This window comes from Pelophylax lessonae, assembly GCF_965119305.1.
Source record: "Pelophylax lessonae genome assembly, chromosome: 3".
NCBI classification, from domain to species: domain Eukaryota; kingdom Metazoa; phylum Chordata; class Amphibia; order Anura; family Ranidae; genus Pelophylax; species Pelophylax lessonae.
This window is the reverse complement of record NC_138770.1, coordinates 617,923,687-617,948,291: the sequence shown is the minus strand read 5'-3', so window position 1 is coordinate 617,948,291 and position 24,605 is coordinate 617,923,687. Positions and strand designations below refer to the sequence as shown.

The 24,605-nt window shown below is 39.9% G+C and overlaps 1 protein-coding gene across 4 annotated transcripts in view; it reads right to left on the bottom strand.

The window, feature by feature from the left end:
- ESRRG (estrogen related receptor gamma) overlaps positions 1-24,605 on the bottom strand; it is a 286,117-nt gene that overhangs the window by 2,003 nt on the left and 259,509 nt on the right. For all 4 annotated transcript variants that reach the window (XM_082252325.1, XM_082252327.1, XM_082252326.1 and 1 more), the window contains one exon: positions 3,769-4,038. In XM_082252325.1, coding sequence (XP_082108451.1) covers positions 3,769-4,038 — 270 coding nt within the window. The remainder of the gene's footprint in view (positions 1-3,768; positions 4,039-24,605) is intronic.

Genomic DNA, 24,605 nt, shown 5'->3' with positions numbered 1-24,605 from the left:
AAATTAAAAATGTTTAGTTCCTAAATTCACCACATAAAACTTGTCATTTTATGCTGTTTGTAAGCAGTGACAAGTAAGCAAATTGCTATTTATTTTTATACTCCTGAATCTATGCATGAATCCAAATTCCCAAAAAGTATACAATTCATGTTTAACTGTTGTCTAGATAATTCAAATTGCACATATAACATTCAATCCACATGAAACATTGCAGGTAAATCAATTGATGAAATTCTCTAAATTTGATCATCATTATTTAAAAATCAATGCATGGACTTAGAACAGGTATAAATGAGTCATGGCATTCCACACCATAACAAACCAATGGCAGCACTGCTATTTCTGATCTTCTTGAGTAGAGGGGCTGCTGTGGGCAATTATAAGTCAGAGTGAAGATAAAAAATGTTGTTACACAATGCACTTGGAATCAGAAAGGAGACAGTGGGGTTGATATACTGGAGAGTGCAAAATCTGGTGCAGATCTGCATGGTAGCCAATCAGCTTCTAACTTTAGCTTGTTCAATTAAGCTTTGACAAAAAACATGGAAGCTAATTGGTTTCTTTGCAAAGCTGCACCAGATTCTCCACTCAACAGTTTTAGTAAATCAACCCCATTGATTGTGTTTTACTAACCCCATTGTCTTGTGTTGTACTAAGGAACTTGCAGCATCCTTTTCATACCTTGCTCTTTCAGTTACGCATTTGGTTAATGAACTTAGCAAATGCTCATGGGTTTGCTTTGGGAGTAAAATGTATTTGCCACTGGAGCATTGTTCTAACAAGTGCTTCCTTATAGAATATCAGCCACTTAGGAATATTTTTAGGCACAGTTGCAGATTTGTTCTTGTTTTAATAGGATTCAGTTTAGCTCTGCTGCTCTCTACTTGGAATCCTAATACATTCCAAGAGTAGGTTTGTGTTGTATTCCTAGAGATAATTGTAAAATAGTTACATATTGAAGCTATGAAACCCAAAATTATTAAAAACTTACAGGGGAATAGGCTGCAGCTGCTGATCGAGAACAATTTTACAACATTTTCCTTTGACAGAAGTCAATCAAACGATCAACTTCTGTTGAACAGGGATGGCCAGACATAGATTCATATTTGGCTGCTCCCTGCTGAACTGAATAGGAGCTAGACCCATGATTGACAATTTATGATGACAATGATGTTCTCGTTGGATGTTTTGGTATCAGGTGGCTGATTTTTGGTAAGGGGGAGAAACTTAATGTAAAAAAGTTTCCCAGGCTTTCCTGAATGATCATTTCTAGTCCTAAAGTAAGCTGCACTGCACATCACTGGCAAATACAATCGAGTGTATGAGCTCTCCAGTTGCAGTGTTTCCTGAACACATAGAGGTCTTCAAAGTGTGCAACACTGGTTACCAAGTCAGAAACATTTGTAACAATAGGTTAAGCCAGCACACACTAAAGTTTCCATATTTAAGTATAACTGAGAACATAAATAACACACAAATACCAAATGAACAGGACTTTAACATCAGAGATCAGATAAGTAAATATGTCTAATTTTAAGAAAAAAAAATCTTTAATATTGCAAAATTCTTTCTCTCCCTTCAAAGCCACAAAAATAATTACTGCAAACTGCTAATTGCAAAATCAATTTAAAAAAAAAAAAAAAAAGTATTTCTAAAACTAGTCACGCATCCTCTGTCTCCCTCTCAGGGGGGCAATTTGGGCAGAAGGTCTCATCTCACTCGAGCCACGCCAAATCACGAGTCGTCATCCGCAAGTAAGCAAAAGCAATCTGGTTTTTCATTTTTCAGCGCGGCTGAGCCCAGCCTGGGATTGATCGTCGCATATGGCCCCAGAAAACAAACTGTCAATACTTTGAATGCTCCAGAATTTGAACAAATAGCCGCCTGCCCATTGAAGCCACTCATTGCATCCCATTTAACAGATTTTATTGACAGTTTCCTTCTTGTAATTAAAGGGAAAACTACTGGCCAGAAACCAAGATAAAGTTCAGAGAAAGGGTCAGAACAAAAACAGATGGAGGGGCACGGTGTGGCTGTCAATGGTACATGGCATCAGCGCGTGTTATTGACATACAGGTATCTAATGATCAGCGTGTGATTAAACACGGCTTTGTCCACAACTTTATGTAAATGCTAAAAGGGACTTAAGGACCATAGGAAATGCATTAGGGTTACACAAAAGGGAAAGAACAAAGCTCAATGATTTTTACTTATCTCATACTGTTGACTGCTTCAGCACTTTTGAGTTTCTTACATGGACTAAATGGTTTTTGTTTAACCCTTCTCACTGTAAGTGGCTGCTGTGCTTATTGAAACATATGGTGTCTCGATCTGATTGTCTGGACCTCCTAAATAATGGAGTCAATAGATCTATAATCTCTAATTTTAACAGCTGTTTTAATCAGGTGTGGGAAGCTTACTACCAACTCAGTGGAAAACCAAAAGACTTAGCACGCCCTGGCTGCTGAAGGCCTGAAATGGTAATTGTGATTTAAGATGGGTAACTTAAGTGCATACAATTTTTACCATTTATTTGGTGGAACAATATAATCAATGTTAAACTATAATAGTTTATAGCACCTCACGCTGGCCACTAAGCATAACAGCTAGACAAAAAGAAAAGGAGAGTTGCCTATGTCAGCCAATCAGATGGTCTATACTATTTCCAAACTTGCGGTAACAAAACAATTATAGTTAGATTGTAATTGATGGCTATGAGCAGTACATGCAGCAAAGGATGATTTGGAGAAAAGCAAACCACAAGTTGCAATTAGTCACATTTTAACTTTTACTTTCTAGTAAAATTAGGGAGGAATTTGATTAGTTACTATGGAAAATTAACTTTGATCAGTCACAAGTTTTAATGAATGTTCCTGATTTTGTTCATTTATATGACAAGATCAGGTTTTGGGGGAAAATTTTAAGATTTTTCTTAAAGTTTTTGTATGTTGCTGACACCTTTTCCAGAAACACTGTGTCCCAGGACTCATGTAGTTTCTGGATGGTTGTGAGTGGTTCTGTGGGCGGTGAAAGGAGACTACTGCTGCCCAACACTATCATATATGCTAGAATTATATTTTGAAGAGTGTATTATTATAAACTATTGCTCGATTTCTAACCCAAAAATGCAATTCATAACTAGAAGCCTACTACAAGGCACTCCATGGTAGGTAGATGTGACTATGGATTGTATGCACATTGTACTCCATTCAATTCCACCCAGCATTAGCACCAGTAGTGTTGTGATATCACCTCTGAAGTCTTAGGATCAAAGAGGGGATACTGGCAGGAATTGGCTGTGTAATATTTATGGTCACACAGCCAGAAGTGGAGTAATCATCTGCAGCTTGAGACTTTGTTTACTTAGCAATTATTGACAGGCAGGGGAGATGTGAGGAAAAGAAAAAGCAGGCCCTAAACAGCCCATAGATTAGGATTTTTTTTTTTCACTCTACCAGCGGGTTAAACAAAAAAAAAAAAATACTAAATTCCTCCATTCACACACTTGATGTTGATGGGGTGAATCCTCCCCGCTGAGGTTTTCTCACTTATCTAGCAGAGAAAATCTGACAGGCTAGTTGTACAGAAGTCAATCAGTAGAGCGACTTCCGTACAACCAGCCTGCCCATACATGTTCGAAATTCAGCCGGTTCAGCAGTAAATTGCAATCTATGTATATGGCTGGCTTTAGTTCAGGAGTTAACTACATATGCAGTCATGAATTTGTAATCAAAGTTGGAGTTCCGCTTTTATGGAAAGTGAACCCACCTGAGTTAGCAAGCGCTATAGCTTTGAGAGTTACAAACTCTTCTTTCTCAAGCTTCATGCTCTTGTATTTCTTGACAAGTTGCAAGATGGCATTGTTCAACTCCAGCAGTCCTGCCAATTTCGACAGGTCTTCATCCATGATATAGTCTTCAGCGTAGACCAGTTCATCTTCAAACGACAGAGACCGGTACACTATGCCCAATATCAAGATTTCCATCCACGCACTCTGCAGAAGACTCATCTGGTCAGCCAGTGACAAGGTGGAGAATCCTTGAGGAAAAGAAGAAATGAGAAGAGATGTTGGTTAAATTGGAAAGCACATTTACACATTTTCAACTCTTCTTTTGTAGCTGAAGTATTAATAACCAATATATTTTTTGTGGTAAACCAGAATGGTTTCATATATATATATATATATATATATATATATATATATATATATATATATATATATATATATGTGTAAATAAAATGGCAGGATAGAGAGAAGTACAGTTTTGTCTTGGGGTGAGTGGTACAATACTTCTACCTTTAACTACCTGCAAGGGTAGATAATTGTAATTCCTGGAATTGGACTTTGAAATTAACTATAAGAGTTAAAGGGAATTTTGAGCTTTCGTAATAACATCAAAAAATTCCTTTAACTGCACTTTGACTGAAAATTTTACATCTAAACTTTTCCCAGCAGCCTTTGAAAAAATGTCAATATATGATGGGTTACATTTACTTCTGATAATTCCTCTTTTCAGCAGAAATGCTTGCAGCCTACTGGCTTTGTACATCCTGATTCTGTACATTTCTGCTTCCAGGGAACTGGCTGCTCATTTAGAGCCTGTCCCTTAACAGCGCCCCCAAGTGGAGGTCAAAAAAGTTTTTTCCACAGCAGAGGGGGATGCAACTATAAAGCAGGTCATAAACAGGATTTATCTATGACAGAGGTAAATTATCATATTTAGTTTTGTTAGTGGGCTGCAGGAACAACTATGGATATATTAAGTTTAGTGAAAATGCATTTATTATTTAAACGCATTTTAGGATCACCAACTGCTATACAACGGATGTTTGGCATCAAGTCATAAATATGCTCATTAACATAAACTTTGAGATAAGGAGTTAATGGATGTTCCGTATATTAAACCACACTGTTAATTTGCTCAATCACATTAGAAGCAATACAAGTAGATACAGTGGGAAAATGATTTCTTTGGCTTGTTGGCAAAAGTGCTTAAGTTTGCCAGTTGGCACATAACGAGGACAAGGACTTAATAAAATCATCAAAGGGGATTAGAAATTATTTTCTTAAGGGGGTCTTAAGACGTGTCAGGAGCTTATTGCTAGTGGCCTGTAAGACATTGTACAGGTTCCATGAGAAAAGATGCATTCAACCTGAACTCATCTTTTAACACTAGTAAAAGGCATTCTGTCTAACAAATAATAGGCCAGCCATCTAACATATAATAGTACTATATTACATGTAACATAAGGCATCAGATCTGATGTGCAGTGCAGTTGGGATATATATATATATATATATATATATATATATATATATATATATATATACATATATATATATATATATATATATATTTATATATATAAACATGTATTAGCATTGGGGTCCTTGTCCCACTCAGAAGATTCACTCTCTCTATGTGCCATGGTGACTATTATTAGGACTGAAAGTGAGGAAAAAAATAAAATTTTAAGGATTTCGCACACTTTAGCAATCTTCCCTCACTTTTTGTTGTGTAGCAGGACAGGAAATGCGGAAAAATCTTCCCAGTAAGACAAATAAAAAAAATAAAAAAACTCAATAGAAGTTTCAACCATTCCCTACTTATTGAGACTGAAAAATAAGCTTTATATTTTAAAAAAGTCTTCACCGTATTTAAAAAATATTGTGATTAAAAATGTATTTATAGTATAGACGCGCCAACAATAAAAGCCCAATATAAATTCAAAACAAAGCAAATTGATGGAGACTTGAAAGTCAACGTTTACCTCCAACCACAAATAACAATGAAAAAATATAGTAAAAAAATATATATATATAAAACAAAGTCAGCATTTACGGCAATACTTTCAGAGATCTCTCTGCAGTACTTTTTCTGCAGCTCATTCAGAAAGCCAGTATCATTAAACCTACTTCCTCTGAACCCAGGTCATCCTGGACCTTCCCCTAGCCTGTGACTGGACAGTGAAAAGAGAAGCAGCACAGTGACATGCTCATCTGTGACACTCTCCTCTGTGCTTTCTCCTCCTAGCATGTTTTTATGTCAGCACATAAACTGATTGACTCCTTGTGCTGTTTCTTCCTCTCACACACCAGCTGTACAGGGACTGCAAGAGGTTGATACCAAGCCACATTCAGGTACTTACACTGCTTGCATTTAAAAAGTACACTTTAAAAGAAGTTTGGACAAACATTTATACTTATAGGTGGATGCAGCATCGCACCCATGCTGCATTTGTCCCCCAGCAGCTCTGCAGTAAGAACTTAGTGATCAAACACCACTTATCCCTCCGTTCTCCTCCTCCACTCTGAGCAGAGAGCCATGACTATGAGTCAGCGGCTCTCTGCTCTGCCCTGCCAGTGCTCACTGGAGCGCTGGGCTATGGAGGAGGAAGAAGGGGCTGGCTCAGACTTTCAGCTGAGAGGCTGAGCCAGGTATTGGTTCAGGCTTCTGGGTGGATCCTGACTGTAAAGCTGGGATATTTCCAGAGCCTGGACCAGCTGAGGGACCTCAGTCAGCTTTAACCCGCTGTCGGCTGGGCGCAGGTCACAGTAGCGCAGAACGAACTGCACTCCTGTGATCTACAGGAGAAATATAGCCAGAAGAGTTTTTGGCTGTACTTCTTCTTCAATGATGTATTCATGATTTAAGAGCTGCATTAATCTATATATTTTATATCTGCCTAGAGTTCATCTTTAACCTGTGCCAACTCAGGATTTGTGTGTCTATTCATACAAAAACAAAGATGTTGACCCATCCTAATTTAAGTTTTTGTTGCAGAATGTCTAACTATAAAATGTATTTCCTCTGTAAAATTTCTGCATCTTCCTTCTAATACAATCCGGTGTATGTTACCGATTCTAATTTGAAATGCATTACATTTATAGCCCATGAGGTTAATGACTGATATATCTGTAAAGAGAATTTAATAAATCGTTGGGTTTTTTAAACAAAAAAATAATAATAATTCTATCTATAAAACAACAAACACTTGATGTCTTTACCTAGCTGAATGTAAATTAGGGTTTTGTTTTCAGAGAGGTCCCACATTGGGTTGCAATAAAAGGGAAAAAAAAAAAGCTTTTTACATTGTTTCTATAAAAAATAAAATTAGATTTCATATGATTCCCAGCAGATCGTCCAAATACATTTACTTGATGAGATTGTGGGCCGTAAGTTCAAAAAGTGTTCTGTAGACTTTGCTACAAATCATATCGCTTCTTAGGGACTGTCCCTTGATAAGCAATAATTTAGACAAGCAGAGAAAAGTCTTTCAATTAGCTCAGAATGCTGCTCTTCTCTCAAGATTCCGATTATATATATTTTTTCCTTTCTCTCGCTCTCTTTTTTTTTCCACTGCAGTAGCAGATGGACAGAGAATACTGCCTGCAGCACCTTCCGATGACAGTCTAACTCTCCCCTCCCAGGCACTGCTGTTAGTAAATAATTAGATTTACACATTCCCCAATCTCCACACATCTTTCCACCGCATAATTAAAAGTGGGATGATTAGTTTATTGAGTGCAAGGAGGAACTTTTTTATTGAGGTCCATTCATGATTTTATCAGGGCCAGCACTTTTATAGTTGTCACGCGGGTGCCGGCATCCAATTTTTCTTATCAACCTGATTAATACAAACGCTGTTTCAGGACGCATTAATTAACAGATACAAATCTACGTTCTCATGGAAGGATCAATACGGAGAAGAAAAGAGGCATCAATGTGAATTTAGTGCTGATGATGGAGCAGACACCATATTGACATTTACGTGGATGGAAACCTTAAAGTTTTTCTACAGCCCCCTTTGTCCCAGTGATTTAGAAATTAGCTTTTTTTTTTTTTCTTTTCAGGCCTTACAATGTTTTAGGCACCTTTGAGTGGTTTAATTAAGCACAGGGTGATAAATTCTGTCAAGTTATTATAAGGGTGTTGCTGCAATATCGTGTTTCTTTTTTCTTAAAACTTCTTAAGATTCAGCCCACCTAAAAGGATATTTCAGCTGAATATCCCAATGGTGTTTTATATTTCTTAGGGGTTCCAATGGTAAGACAGCCTTATTTGTGTTTACCAGGTCTACCTTCCTAACGTGGCAACTTAAAGAAAGGAGTCTCACTCTTACTGTTGGATTTTTCATTATGGATATGCCACAGTAGAAGGGAAAGTTCTACTACTTAAAATATATGTCAAGCCAATTTTTTTTGTTTTGGATACAGTGCAAATAGTTTAGAACTTCTGTTTTGTTTTACTGCTATCTGGGGCTCTGTTGGGGACATTTCCCCTTGCTAGAGCTAGCCATAGGTGGATCGAATCTCAGCCAGTTCAGCAGGGTCCGGCTGAGATTCAATCCATTTATAGACAGACTGGTTGTACTGAAGTAAATCCATTAATCGAGTTCAATACAACCAACCTGTCAGATTTTTTGCATTGGATCACTGCCAGCGACTATAGCAGCCCGCCGTGAGCATTGTGTTCTCCCGGTAGGAAAGGCTGACAGAACACAATAGTGCTGCCGGAGGGATTCCCCCATCAACACTGGCTGTGTTGATAGGGGAATAATCGAGTATTTTATTTTCTTCCACCCATCGTGTAAAGTACGAAAAATGCATAATCTATGGGCTGCTTAAGGCAGGCCACAGTTGGTGTGATTTTCTTTCCTGCAAGCACTGGTTGCAGAAATGAAAATCACTTGATTCATCCATCAAGACAGTCAGTATTGAAGGGGGAATCCCTCCTGCAGTTCTACCAGCAGATGGGCACATGGAGCCATCCCTGCCGGGAGAACACAGTGATTATTGCAAGCGGCTATAGCTGCAGGCGATAATTGCATGTAAAAATCCGTCATGCTGGTTGTACCCAAGTCAACTGATGGAACAACTTGGCTACAATCAGCCTGCCAATAGATGGTTTGAATCTCGATCGGTGCAGCAGGATTCAAACAATTTATGGTTTTACTGTCCTGCTGACAGTAGGGACTGCCTAACAGGTCTGCCCGTGCCACCTACAGGCAGTTCAATGGTCAAGCGCACATGGCAGGCTGACCACGTTACTGCTAATTGCATGGCAGCAGCTTAGCATTGTCAGTCTGAAACAGGAAGTACTGTTACTGGAAGTACTGTTACTGGCAGGAACTTAAAAAAAAAATTGCAAATGATTTACAAAAAGTGGTTGGCTTAAAGCCTAATACATGCCTGAGCGTTGTGTGGCTCAAAGCTTCAAAATGCTCCACATTCAAAATCCCATGTATTTTATTGGTGACTGTTCACATAAATGCGCTCCGTTGACTGTAGCTCAACACTTAAATAACTACATGAGCTACTTTTGGGACAGAATTGGGCATTTTTGACCCATAGACTTGAATAGGAACACTTAAAAATAAGCAAATGAAATGGTTTTGTACATTTTTTTGTAGCTTGTAATAACTGATCTCCTTAGTTGGCTAAAACAAAAATGCCTGAATCTTGAAAACTCCTCTAAAGTGCTTAAAATAGGCTTCTAAAATATTTGTATATACTTCTAGAAAAACTCAAAATGCCTAAATAACATAACTATTCATTATATAGATTAACAATAAGTGCGTTTCCAGGCACAGGAGTGAAAATACTCCCATCAGAGCAGACAATTGACTCCAATGATGAGCGACATGGAAGCTGGGGGCAATAGGCCTGCGTGTTTGTAGTGGTTCTAATGAATTACAAAATATACATGTTTTAATTAAATAGAAGGTTGATAAATCAATATGTCACTGAAAAGTCTTGGTCAATATTTAAGCTGCCCTATGAATATTTAGGAAAATGAATCTGCAATACCAATGTATGCGTCCTAAAGACAAGGCAAATCTTCTTTAATTAGGTAGCAGGCTGCTTTGGTTCTAAAATGTTTAAAAATTTAAACTAAAGAATAAGCAAAAAGATAAGCTTGATATGGAAATGATTGTATTTTTTCAACATTATACAGCACTCTTTAATGCAAATGATTTTATAGAAATAGAGGAACGGGAAGAGAATGTTGTTGTTACCTGCAAGCAATTAAGTTTCAAGATGGCCACACACAATGCAACCTAATTTTACAATTATTGTACAATCTCCTTGAGATTATCCAATGGGGAATGGGGACCTGCCTAATCCATTCAATTTGTGTTCAATCAAGCATGCTCTCACAGTGCACATCAAACTACAAACTGCAGAAAAAATAATTAGCAAGATATAACAGAAAACCAAGAAGGTATGATTAGCATATCTGAGACTACAACTGGGGCCAGTTTTTTTTTTTATTTCAGACATTGGCAGGGCCAGAATGGAAGTGGAAGTAGAAAATGCCCTGGCACCAATGGGAGTAAACACTGTCCAAGGGTTAGTAAGCAGTGGGAATAAATAACTACCCAGTGTCTGTGTGTTTGGATGGAGCAGGAATAATGCCTCATCGTTGCTGTCAATGGAAATAATACTGCAACATCATTGGTGTCAGTGGGTAGAACAGTGCACCATAATTGGAGTCAGCAGGAAGAATAGTGCACCATCATTGGTGTCAGTGGAAGGAACAACACACCATTGTGGGTCTCACTGTTAGGGATAGTTACCCAAGGGGCAAGTTAAAGGCAAGCAAAGGGTCACGTGTTTCCCATAAGCCACAGTTTGGGGACCACTGCTTTGCAAATTAAGCCTGAAGACTCCAGATAATCAATAGGGTTACTGGGTCTTTTGAACAAACAAAGAAGAAAGCCGCTCAGGTGCAAGTTCAGAGCCTGGTGCAGGTCGGATCCGTCGTCCAAACACAGAAATTTCCAAAGATAAAGACCGCACTCAAGGTAATAAGATGAAAGCAAATTAACTCCTTTATTCTTCGTGAATGAAGCAGACAGATAGTGCACAAACAGACGTGTCGGGTTGACGCGTTTCACAATGCTGTAGATCGCTTACTCATAACCACACTGGTTATGAGTAAGCGATCTACAGCATCGTGAAACGCCTCAACCCGACACGTCTGTTTGTGCACTGTCTGTCTGCTTCATTCATGAAGAATAAAGGAGTTAATTTGCTTTTATCTTATTACCTTGAGTGCGGTCTTTATCTTTGGAAATTTCTACTGGTTCTTTTGGCCAACAGGATTTCTCTATAGTTTTGGCAACAAATGGTTGATCCATGCAATGCTATCAGTACTGCTACTGTAGTCACACAGTGGCAGAAACATCATGTTAGCACCATAGATGAGTTCAGGACCAGAAGAGGGCTGTTTTCTTTTTTCCTGCAGCGCCTCCCCTCTGGCAACAGGGGTTGTGTGTGGCCAGAAGGAGAAAGGATTTACTATATAAGCTTGGAGCTCTGGAGAGATAGAAATAAAAGGAGGTGGGAAGAGTGGTGCATGGGACACAAGTCTGGATAAAACTTCAACAAAAATCACAAATAAGCTAGTTTGAGCCTGTATAAAGTTCAACTAGGCCAACTAGCTATGGGAGCTGTTTTACCCACTGAAGGATTTACACATTTGTCTATCCAGCCCTGCGATTTAAATAGCCCTTCCATGCAGCAAAGCCAGATTTGTGACCTCAGTTCTCTCTACTGCAGTTAAGCAAGACAGCTGTGTCACCTCTCCAAGCTCAGCCTCTGATACGGCTGTAAAGGAGAAACAGCAGACTGATTAGCCCATTCCTCTGCTCCTATCATCATGTTCTGAACATGCAGCTGTTTGTTTAGACAAACTATAGTATAGTTCATTCTTCCATCCCCCAGTTCTATAAAACTATACTGTATAGTACCCCTCACCAAGCCTGTGCAGGGATAATAGGAGGCCAACCTAAAGACAGATTCTGAAACTTAATTTTAAAAATATATATTTTTAATAAACACTTCCAGTTGATTGTTTTTTAATAAATGTTTTTTTTATTTTTGATAGCAAACAGGTTTAAACGTACCTGCTCTGTGCAATAACATTTCATAGAGCAGCCCCAAACCTCCATTTCTTGGGTCCCCCGCTGATGCTTCTGGCTCCTCCTCTCCCACAAGTGCCCCCATAGAAAGCTGATATATTTTGGGGACTTGTGCGGGCTTACTCCTGAGCCTCACTGTCTGTGCCTCTTGACACAAAGACAGAGGGACTTCACCCCACTCTCTCTTCCCCTCGTCACTGGCTTTGATTGACAGCAGCGGGAGCCAATGGCTCTTGCTTGCTCAGCAAAGCCTGTGAGACTAGGAGGGAAGAGAAAAGATGCAGACAGGTGCAGTGCTGAATTGAATGAAGGCTCAGCTAATTAAAAGGGAGGGTGATGATGGATACTGATGCCTAACCACTTTTTACCTTAATGCAAGGAATTATTATATTATTATACAGGATTTATATAGCGCCAACAGTTTACGCAGCACTTTAAAACTTGAAGGCAGACAGTACAACTACAATACACTCTAATACAGTGGGAACCAGTGAGCCCTGCTCATTATAACTTACAAACTAGAGGGAGGGTCAAGAGATACAAAAGGTAGTAACTGTGGGGGATGTGCTGATGGAGAAAATCCTGGAGGTTTTATCAGTATATGGATGTAGAATTAGCAAGGAATTCATTACAGCTACATAACCAACCTCGACTCAAAATATCATCCAAACCATCCACCCCTTCCACAAAGACTTTCTACTCTCTAGCTGCCTCATCGCCTCCTTCTATGTCCATCATTAGGATAATTCCAAAATCTTTCCCATCCTCTGCAACTCCCTACCCCAATCTTTTCCGCTAACTCCTGCTCTGTCTGCCTTTAGTAGATCCCAAAAGACTATTCTTTTCAGGGAAAACTATTCTGCCTCCACCTAAAAAACTGCACTCCTACCATCTCCATCAGTTCACCCCTTACAGTTTTTACTCTTTGCCTCTCTCCCTTTTAGATTGTAAGCTGTCACAAGCAGGCCCTCCTAATCCTCTTATATCAAAATGTATTATAACTGTACTCCCTTTATTTTGTAAAGCACTGTGCAACATGTTGGTGCAATATAAATTCAGTTTAATAAAAATTCTGTTTAACTATAAATGCTGGACTCATTAATATCTGGGTCGCTTGCCGGAGCTCCCTCTCCCCGTCACTAATGATCCCAAGGGGGTGTTGGGGTCCTTGGGGGTCCCAGCGGGCTACCTGTACTATAGTTTTCAATTGTCATTGATGGTACCATGTGATGATGTTATAGCTTTAGCATGTAAAGTTCTTGTACTGAGTGCCTTATGGTTTCTACTTTTCCTTAAATCTCTGTATTTGTTCTATCTGACATTGGACTCTGTAAGTTTCTACGGAAATTGTTTGTATGTTTCTAAATTTCAATAAAAATGTACTGTTCAAAAAAAATAATAACTATATATGCAAAATGATGGACAAATTACTCAAAAGCAAATCATGCAGCAAACTAATTTTACATAATTAACAAAATGCGTAAAAAAAAAAAACACAAACCCCAGCCATAACAAAGCCTAAACAAATCCCAGCCATAACATAGAACATAAGGTCTGCCCATCTAGCATGGAAAGTGTCGGGTGAAGCATGTGGTCTACCAGCCCTCCTGCCATTTTGTAGTAGGAGCCCATGTGCTTGACAACAGAGCCATAGGCAGCTGTCAACTACTTTTGTTTCTATTTTTTTTTTTTCCGTAACCAAGCGAACGGATGCACTTTGCAGTCAACTTAACAAAAAAGGCTAAGCATAGGAAAGTGTGAAGGACAAAAAATATCTGACGGCTAGCCTTCAAAAATACACTCTCACTTCACAAGGCATGAATGTTTGTTTTCTCAGCCGAGTGTTGACAGAAATAGGCTGCCATAAAGGCATATGAATTTAACCCCTTTTAGGCATACCCTGTATGCACTTTTAAGCCGGAGCTGGCTCTCAGCGATCTCCGCACACCGAACTGCCTGTTATAATCAGCTAAGCCCACCACTGATGGCTCTGTTTTTGATGCTCTGACTGCTGTTTGTGTGACTAAAAGCTGACACATTAGACATTCCTTGCACAGTGCACATCACTGCGGAATGCTAATTATACTCTAATGACTCATTGCTCTGTTGTGTCAACATTGCATACCTATCAGTATCGTGCTTAAGGATAGAGGGATTGCGTTTTCTCTCCTTTTTTTTTTTTTGCTTTTTCCCCATTGGTGATACTCTATACTTGTTTGCCAACATTTTTTGAACTTTGTTTAAACCAAAATAGATTGTGCTTGTTTTTGGAACTGAATAAGTAAGTTTACTGGCCACTTGTTCACAAGCCGTGTTCGCAAGACGGTGAGAATGGGCGATGACACCTAGGACTTCCAATTATGACCAATGTGGTAGGGCGTATATAATGTAAACTTTCTCAAAGCTATATTGTTGCTGACTTTACTGTCCCCAACCAAAGTGCAAACATATCCTTACAGCAGGGATCTTCAAACTACGGCAGAATTTTCCAAACTGTTCCTTCGATTTTTCGGCTCTGAAAAGTTAAAAACGATTTTCTATTTGTTCCCATTACCTGTACGAAAAACGAACGATCGGACCAAATGACAGATTTTCGAAGGATTTTTTCCGGCTAGTGTATAGCCAGCATTACAGTCAGAGCTCAGCCAGGAGGAAGAAGAAACAGAACAAGGAGCCAATTCGTTGTATTGCATGAGATGAGCTCCCAGTCTGCTGCTTTTTCCTTCCACTGTCCAGTCACAGGATTGAGGTGGGGAAGACATTTCTATGTGAAAGTAGGGATCGACCGATTATCGACAAAGTCGATATATCGAGGGCCGATATGCACTTTCCCCAATATATCGGAATCGTCACCGGAGGTTACCGATATTGCCGATATTTCAGGAAAGTGCATGTACCGGAGTGATGCCTGCAGCTAGAGGCATCACGCCGGTACCGGCGTCCATAGCCTACAATCGGCTGTCTTGTAATGACAACCGATACGGCTGAGAAGCCACTCGGCTGTCATTACAAGGAGCAAGAGGGGACGTCCCCCCCCCCGCGACTCGTCTTGGTCATCCGTCCCACTGGGAGACACGGGCATCCTACCTACACAGCCGCCGAAGAAATGAGAAAAGCCGCATTTGGCTCTGATCGGGTCTCCATGTAAAAACCCGGAAGTCATGTCATGACATCACTTCCGGGTACTCTGCACCAGATTAAAAAAATGACAGCATTTTGACTTGGCGTTTTGAATGCTTTTAAGTGCAGAGGAGGAGTTTGGGGTCTTTTAGACCCCCAGATCCCTCCACAAGAGTACCTGTAAAAAAATAAAAAATAGATAAATACATTTTGTTTTTAAATGTTCGAAAATATCGTCAGATATCAGCTGATACCGATATGCGATGACCAAAATATCGGTATCGGCAATAAAAAAATGATATCGGTCGATCACTATGTGAAAGTGAAACTGCAGCAAAGAAAACAAGATCCTCTCCCTTTCCAGACAAGGCTGTGCTGTGTGGCAGAGCTGTGTAAATCCCAGGACTGGTTGGATGGTAATACAAATGGCAGACAAAACAGCCACCCCTCCCCATTTCATCTGTGTATTTAGCTGTCTGCTTGAACTATTCGTCACAGCAATACAAGCTTCCTTTTTAAAGCACAGTTAGAGAAAAGCCATCACTTTGATACTCTTCATGCAATATTCACAGAGCGCTGAGTTACCGCACCCCAGCCCACAATGTCTTGTTTGCTGTTAGCTGTACATCAGTTTCATCTCTGTGAAACCACGCCACGCAGCCTTCACAGCACATGTCTCTCTCAATCCATTAAAGACAATAGATTCCCACTAAACAAATATTCACTTGTCAGGCTCAGCGCAGGCACGGCATTCGTTCAGCAATACTAAGTGTGTTCTTCAACAATTTAAGAGCTGTAAATTGGGCATTTACTAACAGCCGAGATGCTCCTTGGCTCACTCAAGTTGTGACCTTTCATTTCAGCCATGGCGGAGGGTGTTAATGAAACGCAGCGCACACGCGGGATAATTGACAATGCCACTTCTTGTACCAGTGCTGCGTAATGACTTCTACCAGGTATACAATCAAATAAACCATTTAACGATAAAGGAGCTTATTAAATGTTAACAGCATAAGTTCACTTACAAATGTTTATGATTTGTATTTTTTCTGACACTTTCAATCCTGGAGTGCTGTCCAAGCAATAAAGTAATTCTGAACCCTAATTGGATGATATTTAGTACTGTGCATGATAAACAACGGCCATTTTGTTTTTAACACTCTTTTCAGTTTTTACTTGTCTTTTTTTTTCTAAATCTCAGTGCTGCTGATTTCCTCCAGCCTCTATCATCCACTTCCGGTCTACATGCATACACCCCAACGGTTGGCATCACATCATTGCTTTGAATCAGCTTCCTGATAGTGATTACACCTGCGCAATATGCATCAGTGGAGTCGCTTGTAGCCTCCAACAGGGAAGCATTAGAAAGGAGGACAATGTATAGACACAGCTGGGGGACAGTTGCTACCCCATAACAGAATGCTGCTTGGCTCTCCCCTCACTTCCAGTTCTCACAGGCATTATTGGGGCAGCAGGAGCTATTAGCTCCCGCCGCTGTCAATTTAAAGTCTGTGACCAGGGGATGAGGGAGTGGGGCAAAGTTCCGATGTCTGTGGTAATAGACAGACAGTGAGGCTCAGGAGCAAGCCCGGTCAAGTGCCCCCATAGAATTGGTCTTAGCAGAGGAAGAGCCAGAAGCATCAGTGGGGGACCCAAGAAGAGGAGGTTTGGGGCTGCTCTGTGCAATTTTATTGCACAGAGAAGGTTTGTTATTAAAAAATAAATAAATAAATAAATAAATAAACATATTCAAAAACAATCAATGGGAAGTTCTTTTTTTTTTTTTTTATTCCCCACCACAAACACAAATTGAATTGAAAGTAGATCTATACCCAATCACCAAAATGTCATATAATATTAGAGGGGAATTAAAGGCTAAAAATACTTGCCCTAGTTCCCACAATCCAATGCCCATGAGGTCTATTGCCGCTGCTGGCATTTTCTCCCTGGTTTATTCTAGGTGCTGGTCTTTGCCCGTCTTTATTGGCATTTGCAGGAGTAATCTTAGAACACAGGCAGTGTGCCGGACTATTAAGTGAGCTGTACATGCACAGCTCAGTGTACATTGTACATTATACAGAGGATTGTGAACAGTCAGGTGAGAGTATTTTTTATTTTTATTTTACACCACAGTGCACCACAATGCATATTCCCTTACGTTCGGGAAAAAAAGGGTCAGGTACTTTTTTGTATTCATTATGGTGCATTGGCAGACCATTCATAATAAATAGGCTGCCTCAATTCAATTCACATTGACATACAGCATAACACAGGTTAACACGTGTCTATTAATGCACTGCTACTTATAGCTTTAGTGTGAATGGGCCCTTAGGTAGAAAATGATTACTTATTTAGGTGTGATAACATAAAAAAAAAGAAAATGAGGGCAAATGGGTATGGGTGTGTTCAGAGCAGTAGTATTGTAAACCCAGACTGGCTGATGACGCACCCATAAGAGGTCTGTCCATAATGACCTGGGCTCCTGAGAAACCATTTCAATGATGCTGAATAGCATTCAACTTGTAAAATGAGCAACATCTGCTGGAGGACAAGACCTTCTACAGGGGACAGCACCAGACTGAAGGTAAGTATTGCAGCTAAAGCTGATTTTGCTTTGTATTTTAATCTTTTTTTCACTTATATTCTAAAGCTTGAGTTCTGCTGTGGGATTAGTGTATAACATATGTGGTAAAAACTATTGTGATAAAAATTCATGTGCTGGATTTTCTGGCATCTGAAACTGCCATACTGGAAGCATCCAAGACAGCTTTCAGAAACTGAAATTGAACATAATGGTATAATATCAATATACTGCATTTCCTAGAGCATCACAAATGTTATGCCGCATTCTATTTATTATAGTGAAATATGATAAATGCAGTCAATATGAAACACACACACACGTGCATGTACTCACACACAGGATTCTTGTGACATCCCCCCATTTAGAACCAAAGTCGTTTTTAACTCCCTCCGGCCATGGCTGATCTGAGATTGTTTGCTTTGCGCGCCTTGTAATCTCCATGCGAGCCAATGTTTATGAATATACCCACTACTGGGTCAACTGTGCAGGCTCTCTGGCTCTAGTGCTGCCAAGTCATTATAGCCTGGCGTTTATACCTTCAGGGGAGAGATACTTATTTTCTCATCAAAAAAAAAAAAGAAAAAAGTGGCAATCCTATCACCCCATCCGTCCATCTGGCAACATATCAGAATCCCTGTGTAGTATCTTCCTTGGACTGTGTCTTTTATTCTGTGTTCTACAGCTAATAAAGGACAGAGGGAATAATAGCAGGCAAGATATGGAAACAAAAGATATTAAAATCTTACTTGGAGAATGTATGCTAAGCCATACACATGATATATTTTTGTTAATATTTCAAATACTTCAACCAATTTTAAGGCCTTAATGAACTTTAAAGCAGAGTTCCGGCCACATACACATTTTTTAACTAAAAATACCCCCCTAATCCTAAGCTATCCCTAATTACCCTAAACACTAACCCCACATTACAGGTCATTACAGTTGTAGAATAAAAATAAATAATTACCTATAAAATTGTTTGCAGAGCGCGGCCATCTCCGGTGTGGGCATCTGAAGCTGTAGTGTCCCCCACTGTGTCCTTCTTCCGGGTTCCTGGCTACCCAGAATGCCGATCGCAATCTGGCGCATGAGCTGTAGATCGCGATTGGCAATCAGAGTAGCGGCTGGGGCCGTTGCCATTGCATCCTGGGATTGATGACGCTCATCTCCCAGGACGCAATGCAAAGGAGGAAGTGATGTCGGTGGCCGTGTCCGCCCAACGAGGAAGAGGAAGGAAGGTAAGTTTATTTTTATTAAAAACAAGGTAAGTAGAAAAAAATATATATTAACTATCCAATTATTTTTCAGGTTTTTTTATGCTAACTGATGCTGCAAAAAAATTTTTTAGGGTGGAACTCCGCTTTAAGATCAAATCACCTAAATACATACCTGGTGCATCCAAACAAAAGCTGTTCAGTGTCTTACAGTTAATTTTTTTAGAAAGCAATTGAAAAGCCTGTCACCTGCCATCATGCTACAGAGGACTTGTCCTCTGTGTGGAAGCAATGGTCTCACTGCAGACGTCTGGTCCATCCCCAGCAGAGTTAGAAACAGTGTTCTCCATTCAGCAAGGCTTGTGCTCCCTGCTGGTGGGTGAGCTCTTGTGGGTATGTCAGACCTCTGCAGAAAGACTACTGCTTCTACACAGAGAGCAAGGGTCATTCTCTACAACATGCTGGCAGGGGACAGGCTTTTCTACTTAGGATGTGGCTGTCTTCTAAAGAAAACACACTTTAAGACTTTAAACTGATTTTGTTTTATTGTGCATGGAATGTACTTAGCTGAAGGCTCTATAAGGCTTTACCCAGCTTTCCACTGAAAAAACGATTGTATGGATCAAACCCATTGACCATCACCACTAATAACAATTATTTGTAGGCTGCCTTTATATAATGATTGGGACCCAAATCTGTCTAAAATAGTGTGTTTATGTGGGCAATATTTAACTTGGATAGATTGAAGATTTAGTGTCTGTATCATTGGAATGGCATTAGGTGACTTTAGAACCAAAGTGGTTTTTAATGGCCTTAACTGACATAATAATAAATCACAATCTTTTGATGTAAATCATGTAATTTTAGTATTGTTAACAATCATTTTGCTTTAATTCATAGTTAGAAATCCTTGTCTGATCTATGCTGCTGTCTCTATAATATTTTGATCCCAGATTGAACCTTAGGCTCCATTCACACGCGAGTGTATGGTTTTCAAGCGTTATTTTGGGTTTTTTTCAGGCATTTTTTTGGGCTTTCTTTAGGCGTTTTTTTGGGGGGATTTTCAGGCGTTTTTTCTTGCTTTTTTCATGGATTTTTCAGGCATTTTTTGCAGGTGTTTGGAGGCAGGCATTGGCATCTAACAAAAGCGCTTGTATTCTGTCCAAAAAAAAAGCTCATGTACTTTTTTGAGCTTCAGACGTTTTGCTTCAGGTGACAAAACGCTCAGATGTGAACAGGGGCCATTGGATTGAATGGGATTTTGCTTGTTGGGCATTTTGAGACTTCAGAGATGAGCGTTTTATGAGCTGAAATACGCTCAGGTGTGAACAGGGCCTTAGACATGGCCGCCCCAACACACATGGCGACTATCAGCAAACTGGTGTAGAGCAATGATGTGAACAGGGGCCATTGAAATGAATGGGATTTTGCCTGTTGGGCGTTTTGAGACTTAAGAGATGAGCATTTTACGAGCTGAAATACCCTTAGGTGTGAACAGGGCCTAATGCCCTGTACACACTATCAGATTATCTGAAGACTTTTGTCTGCAGACTTACCAAAACCATATAATATGAGGTCAAACCTAAACACTTTCAATTTGTATGCAATCCGGCAGGCCCTTGCACTACATAGAAAAGGTAAATCTGAAGACAAAAGTCTTCAGATAATCTGATAGTGTGTACAGGGCATTAGACACGGCCGCCCCAACAGACATGGCGACTATCAGCAAACTGGTGTAGAGCAATTATGTGAACAGGGGCCATTGAAATGAATGGGACTTTGCTTGTTGGGCGTTTTGAAACTTCAGAGATGAGCATTTTACGAGCTGAAATACGCTCAGGTGTGAACAGGGCCTTAGACACGGCCGTCCCAACGCACATGGCAACTATCAGCAAACTGGTGTAGAGCAATGATGTGCAGGTAACACTAGAGTGAGTGCATGTAGATAGGAAATGACTGAAAGGAAATGGAGGAGATCAGCAGCACTACTATACAAACAAGAATGACAAAAAATGAAAACAGTATTTTTTTTAAAAAAAATTGCAATCTTTTATGATACTTTGGCAAACTAGATGCCATCAATTTAGGTTTTAGATCCACATTCATTCATACATATAAATAGGTTTCATTTGATAACATTTCTTGAAGCTGTGAATTCCACGATTCAAGTAAAAATCACGCTAAACATACACAGAACATTGCTTGTCAGAAAAGCGGGTCAGAGAATGCCTCATCTCACTCTTGCACCAGATGACCTATTTATAAAGACAGTCTGAAGGCATCAGTCACAAGCCTGGGCTCACTTCCAGCACTGTCTGATATCACATTAGGCTCCTGAGCCCAGGCTCTGTGCTCAGCTTGTAATAAGCAGTTAGATATACTGAAATAAGCTCTGGGATTCATGTATAAAAACAGAATAAAAGGAAAAATGTCTGTGCTGCCCAATACAGCCAATCGCACTCCAGACATCATTCCCTAGTGCAAATATGCAACTAGGAATGGCAACTATGCAAACTGCACACAATATGAGAGGCTCCCATTCTTACTACTAGATTTTTAATCTATTTAATATTAAAATATTAAAATCTCATGAAAAATAGAACAATTGGAAATTATAGCATCTGGCACTTGAAATATACAACATATAGAAGAAACCAGAGGTTGACTTTTTTTTTTTGAGGTTTCATTGCTAATGAAAATATAACTTTTGGGAGGAATGACCCTTTAAAATTACTCCTAAAAGAGCAACCTGCAACCTTAGAAACCACTTGAAGGCACCTTGTGATTCTTAAATACCGTATTTTCCGGCGTACAAGACGACCCCCCTAATTTTCAAGTTAAAACATAGGTTTTGGGTTACACTCGCAGTATAAGACTACCCCCTTCCGAAGCAAGGCAACACCATTGAAAAACATCAGATTTCTCATAGATCTCCAAGGTACGCCAAGTACTGTAATACATGTAATCTCTCATAATATCTCCAAGATACCCTAAGTATTACCAGTAGATGTAATCTGAAGACGCTGGCTGTGCGGGAATCCTGGGTATACCGGTACAGGATTCCCACACAGCCAGCGTCTTGAGAGATTACATCTACCAGTAATACTTATACTTAGGTTACCTTGGAGATATTATACTCGGCGTATAAGACGACCCCCCATTTTTGAGGGATTTTTTTGAGGTTCAAAAGTAGTCTTATACGCCAGAAAATACAGTATTTGTTATTGAATGGGGCTTTAGCATTTCTCCATAATTAATGGAACTGGTCAATACAATATTATTGTTAAATCCCTCTAATGGGTTGCAAGTCCTCATTTTGCTACCTTTAAGAGCAACCTCCTCTAGGAGAAGCTTCAGCGTCCAACACTTCCAGGTGTGTTGGATGCCTGGTTTCCCATCACACTGTGAATGTATCTACAAGCCTGAACAGGAAACACTATTGATGTAGGGTCCGGCAGGATCCAAAGAGAACAAATGTCACAGATGTAAAGATTTTTCTGAAGGAAGTAGCTCTTACAGACAGCGAAATGAGGACTTGGAACCCATTAGAGGGGTTTAACAACAATATGTTTCATGGCTGGTTCCATTTATTATGGAGAAATGCCATAGCCACATTCAATAACAGGTTTTTAAAAATCAAAAGTTGCCTTCAAGTGGTCTCACCAAATCCACCTATATACCCTGATTTTTGCCCAGGCATAGACTATTATACAGGGGCACTGGCTTTTGCCCGTCCTTGGACCTCTGTCATAACTCAACTTTCCCTTAAAACAGTGAAAGGTCTGCTACTGGCTACTGGTTTGTGAGAGGGAGATGGAATATGGCAAAGCTCTGAGTCAAGGCCTCTACAACATGTCATCAAGGGACCACGCCGATTACACAAAATAGGATTGAGAAAAAGATATTCAGGCATTCTGCTTCCTTTTAGGGATGATAATTTTAGGGACATGACAGGTTTGTGTTTTGTAACAGATATGTTGATACGTTCATGGTTCTAAGGTCTTAATGAATGAATAAAAGGACAAATGAATGAATGGGGTACAACTGACGAATCAGAAAAACTGATATCTAATCTATCTATCTGATTACCCTACTTCTCAGGTTTAAATACAGATTATTCTTGAGGCTTGTAGCCTGGAAAGAGTAAAAAGTGCCATTGAATTTAAGATTTAAGTCCAAAAACAGTAAGAAAGAAAAAAACTGAGGAATCTGCCTGATTCTAATACACCTAATTAGCCATCGGCAGACTCTTAATTGCATACATTAGGATGATTCCATAGTGGAGATTAATTCTAAATATACCCCAGCAGCTGGTTAAGATGCCGTGGATTACAGTGTGGACTGTACTTTTCCACTTAATTAGATATCAAAATTAAGCGGCAACAAGCATTTTGACATAACGGGGATCAAAGTGTTTCCTGCCTTCCCCGAACTGCACTAAAGTGACCACAAAACAGAGCGGCACAGATGGAGAGGTATTAAATGCCGCACTGGAAAGTCGTTTCAAATAATAAAATATCAATATTTACATTTTAATTACCCCTACCGAGCGGCGCTCTGTCATTCTCACTATTGCCGACGCAGCAAGGGGCGGCCGAATGACATTGTCGCTCTGCCCGGGTAGTGTATTTTGTTTCCATTAAAAGAGTGACAAGTGTTTAAAAGCAGTGACACCCAGTGTGTGAACAAGACAGACAGCGGATCAGAAAAGTCCTATTAAGGGAATACATTTCCCGTTAAAGGAAATTGACTTTACAAAGCTAATCCCCTCTTGACGCAAATATTAATTTTCAAAAACGTTTTCCATGTGTCTGTTGGAGAGTTCGCAGAGGGAATATTGCTTAAAAGTGCGCAAGCAATGCATGCCAAGGGTAAATGTAAAATAAAGATGCCACTAAATTCCCAAGCTAAAATTCATAGTGATAGAAAGTATAGGCCTTGGATAACCCAAACAATGACTTTGACCTCTATGTTTAGTAGGCTAATGGACCTCTGAAGTGCACCCACTAACAGCTGAACCCCCTTGCTGTTTATGTTTCTTCATATCTATGTAAAGCCATATCCATTTGCATAAAATTAAAGACTGTCATGGAGCTCCGTTATATGGCATGCTGTAAGAAATGGGTTACTACGCTGGGTCCACCTGCAGGCTGGGCATGATAGAGCACATCGTCATAAATTGTCTCAAGCTATCAGAATTAGTTTATCAAAGAGGACCTGTACTATGAAAGTTGTGCCCAAAAAGGCAAGTAGTGGGCAAAGCTGTTTTTTTTACCATTACTGACTTGCCATGGCTTGTTCTGGACTGTGTCTCCATGTGGAGGCAGCCGTCATGGTAGAGGCAGGGCTTTGCTACCTCAAGTCAGCGCTGGCCTCCCTCCCCCCAATGACTGTTGATCCTATGACTATTGGTAGAATATTCAAGAAACAGCAGGAAGAAGCAAAGATCCACAGAATTAATGAAAGAAGAAGCAGAGAGATTCTTGCACTTCAGTCCTCGGGTACAGCTTCCTCTCCAGCAAGGAGATCAGTGAGCAGTATAGTAGTAACATCGCCAAATCTCACTCAAAATTTTGTGAGACCAGCAGTTAGAAGCAGCAGTGCCTTTGATGATCTCACACTCCAGATATACAGCTATGAGGCTACAGAACAGGAGTGCCTAGGCACTGCTATTATTCAGAAAGAAATTAATGCAAATGTTGCCGTTTCCAGGGTACTACTTAGGCCCCTTTCACACACGGAGTCTGTCAGGTGGACTC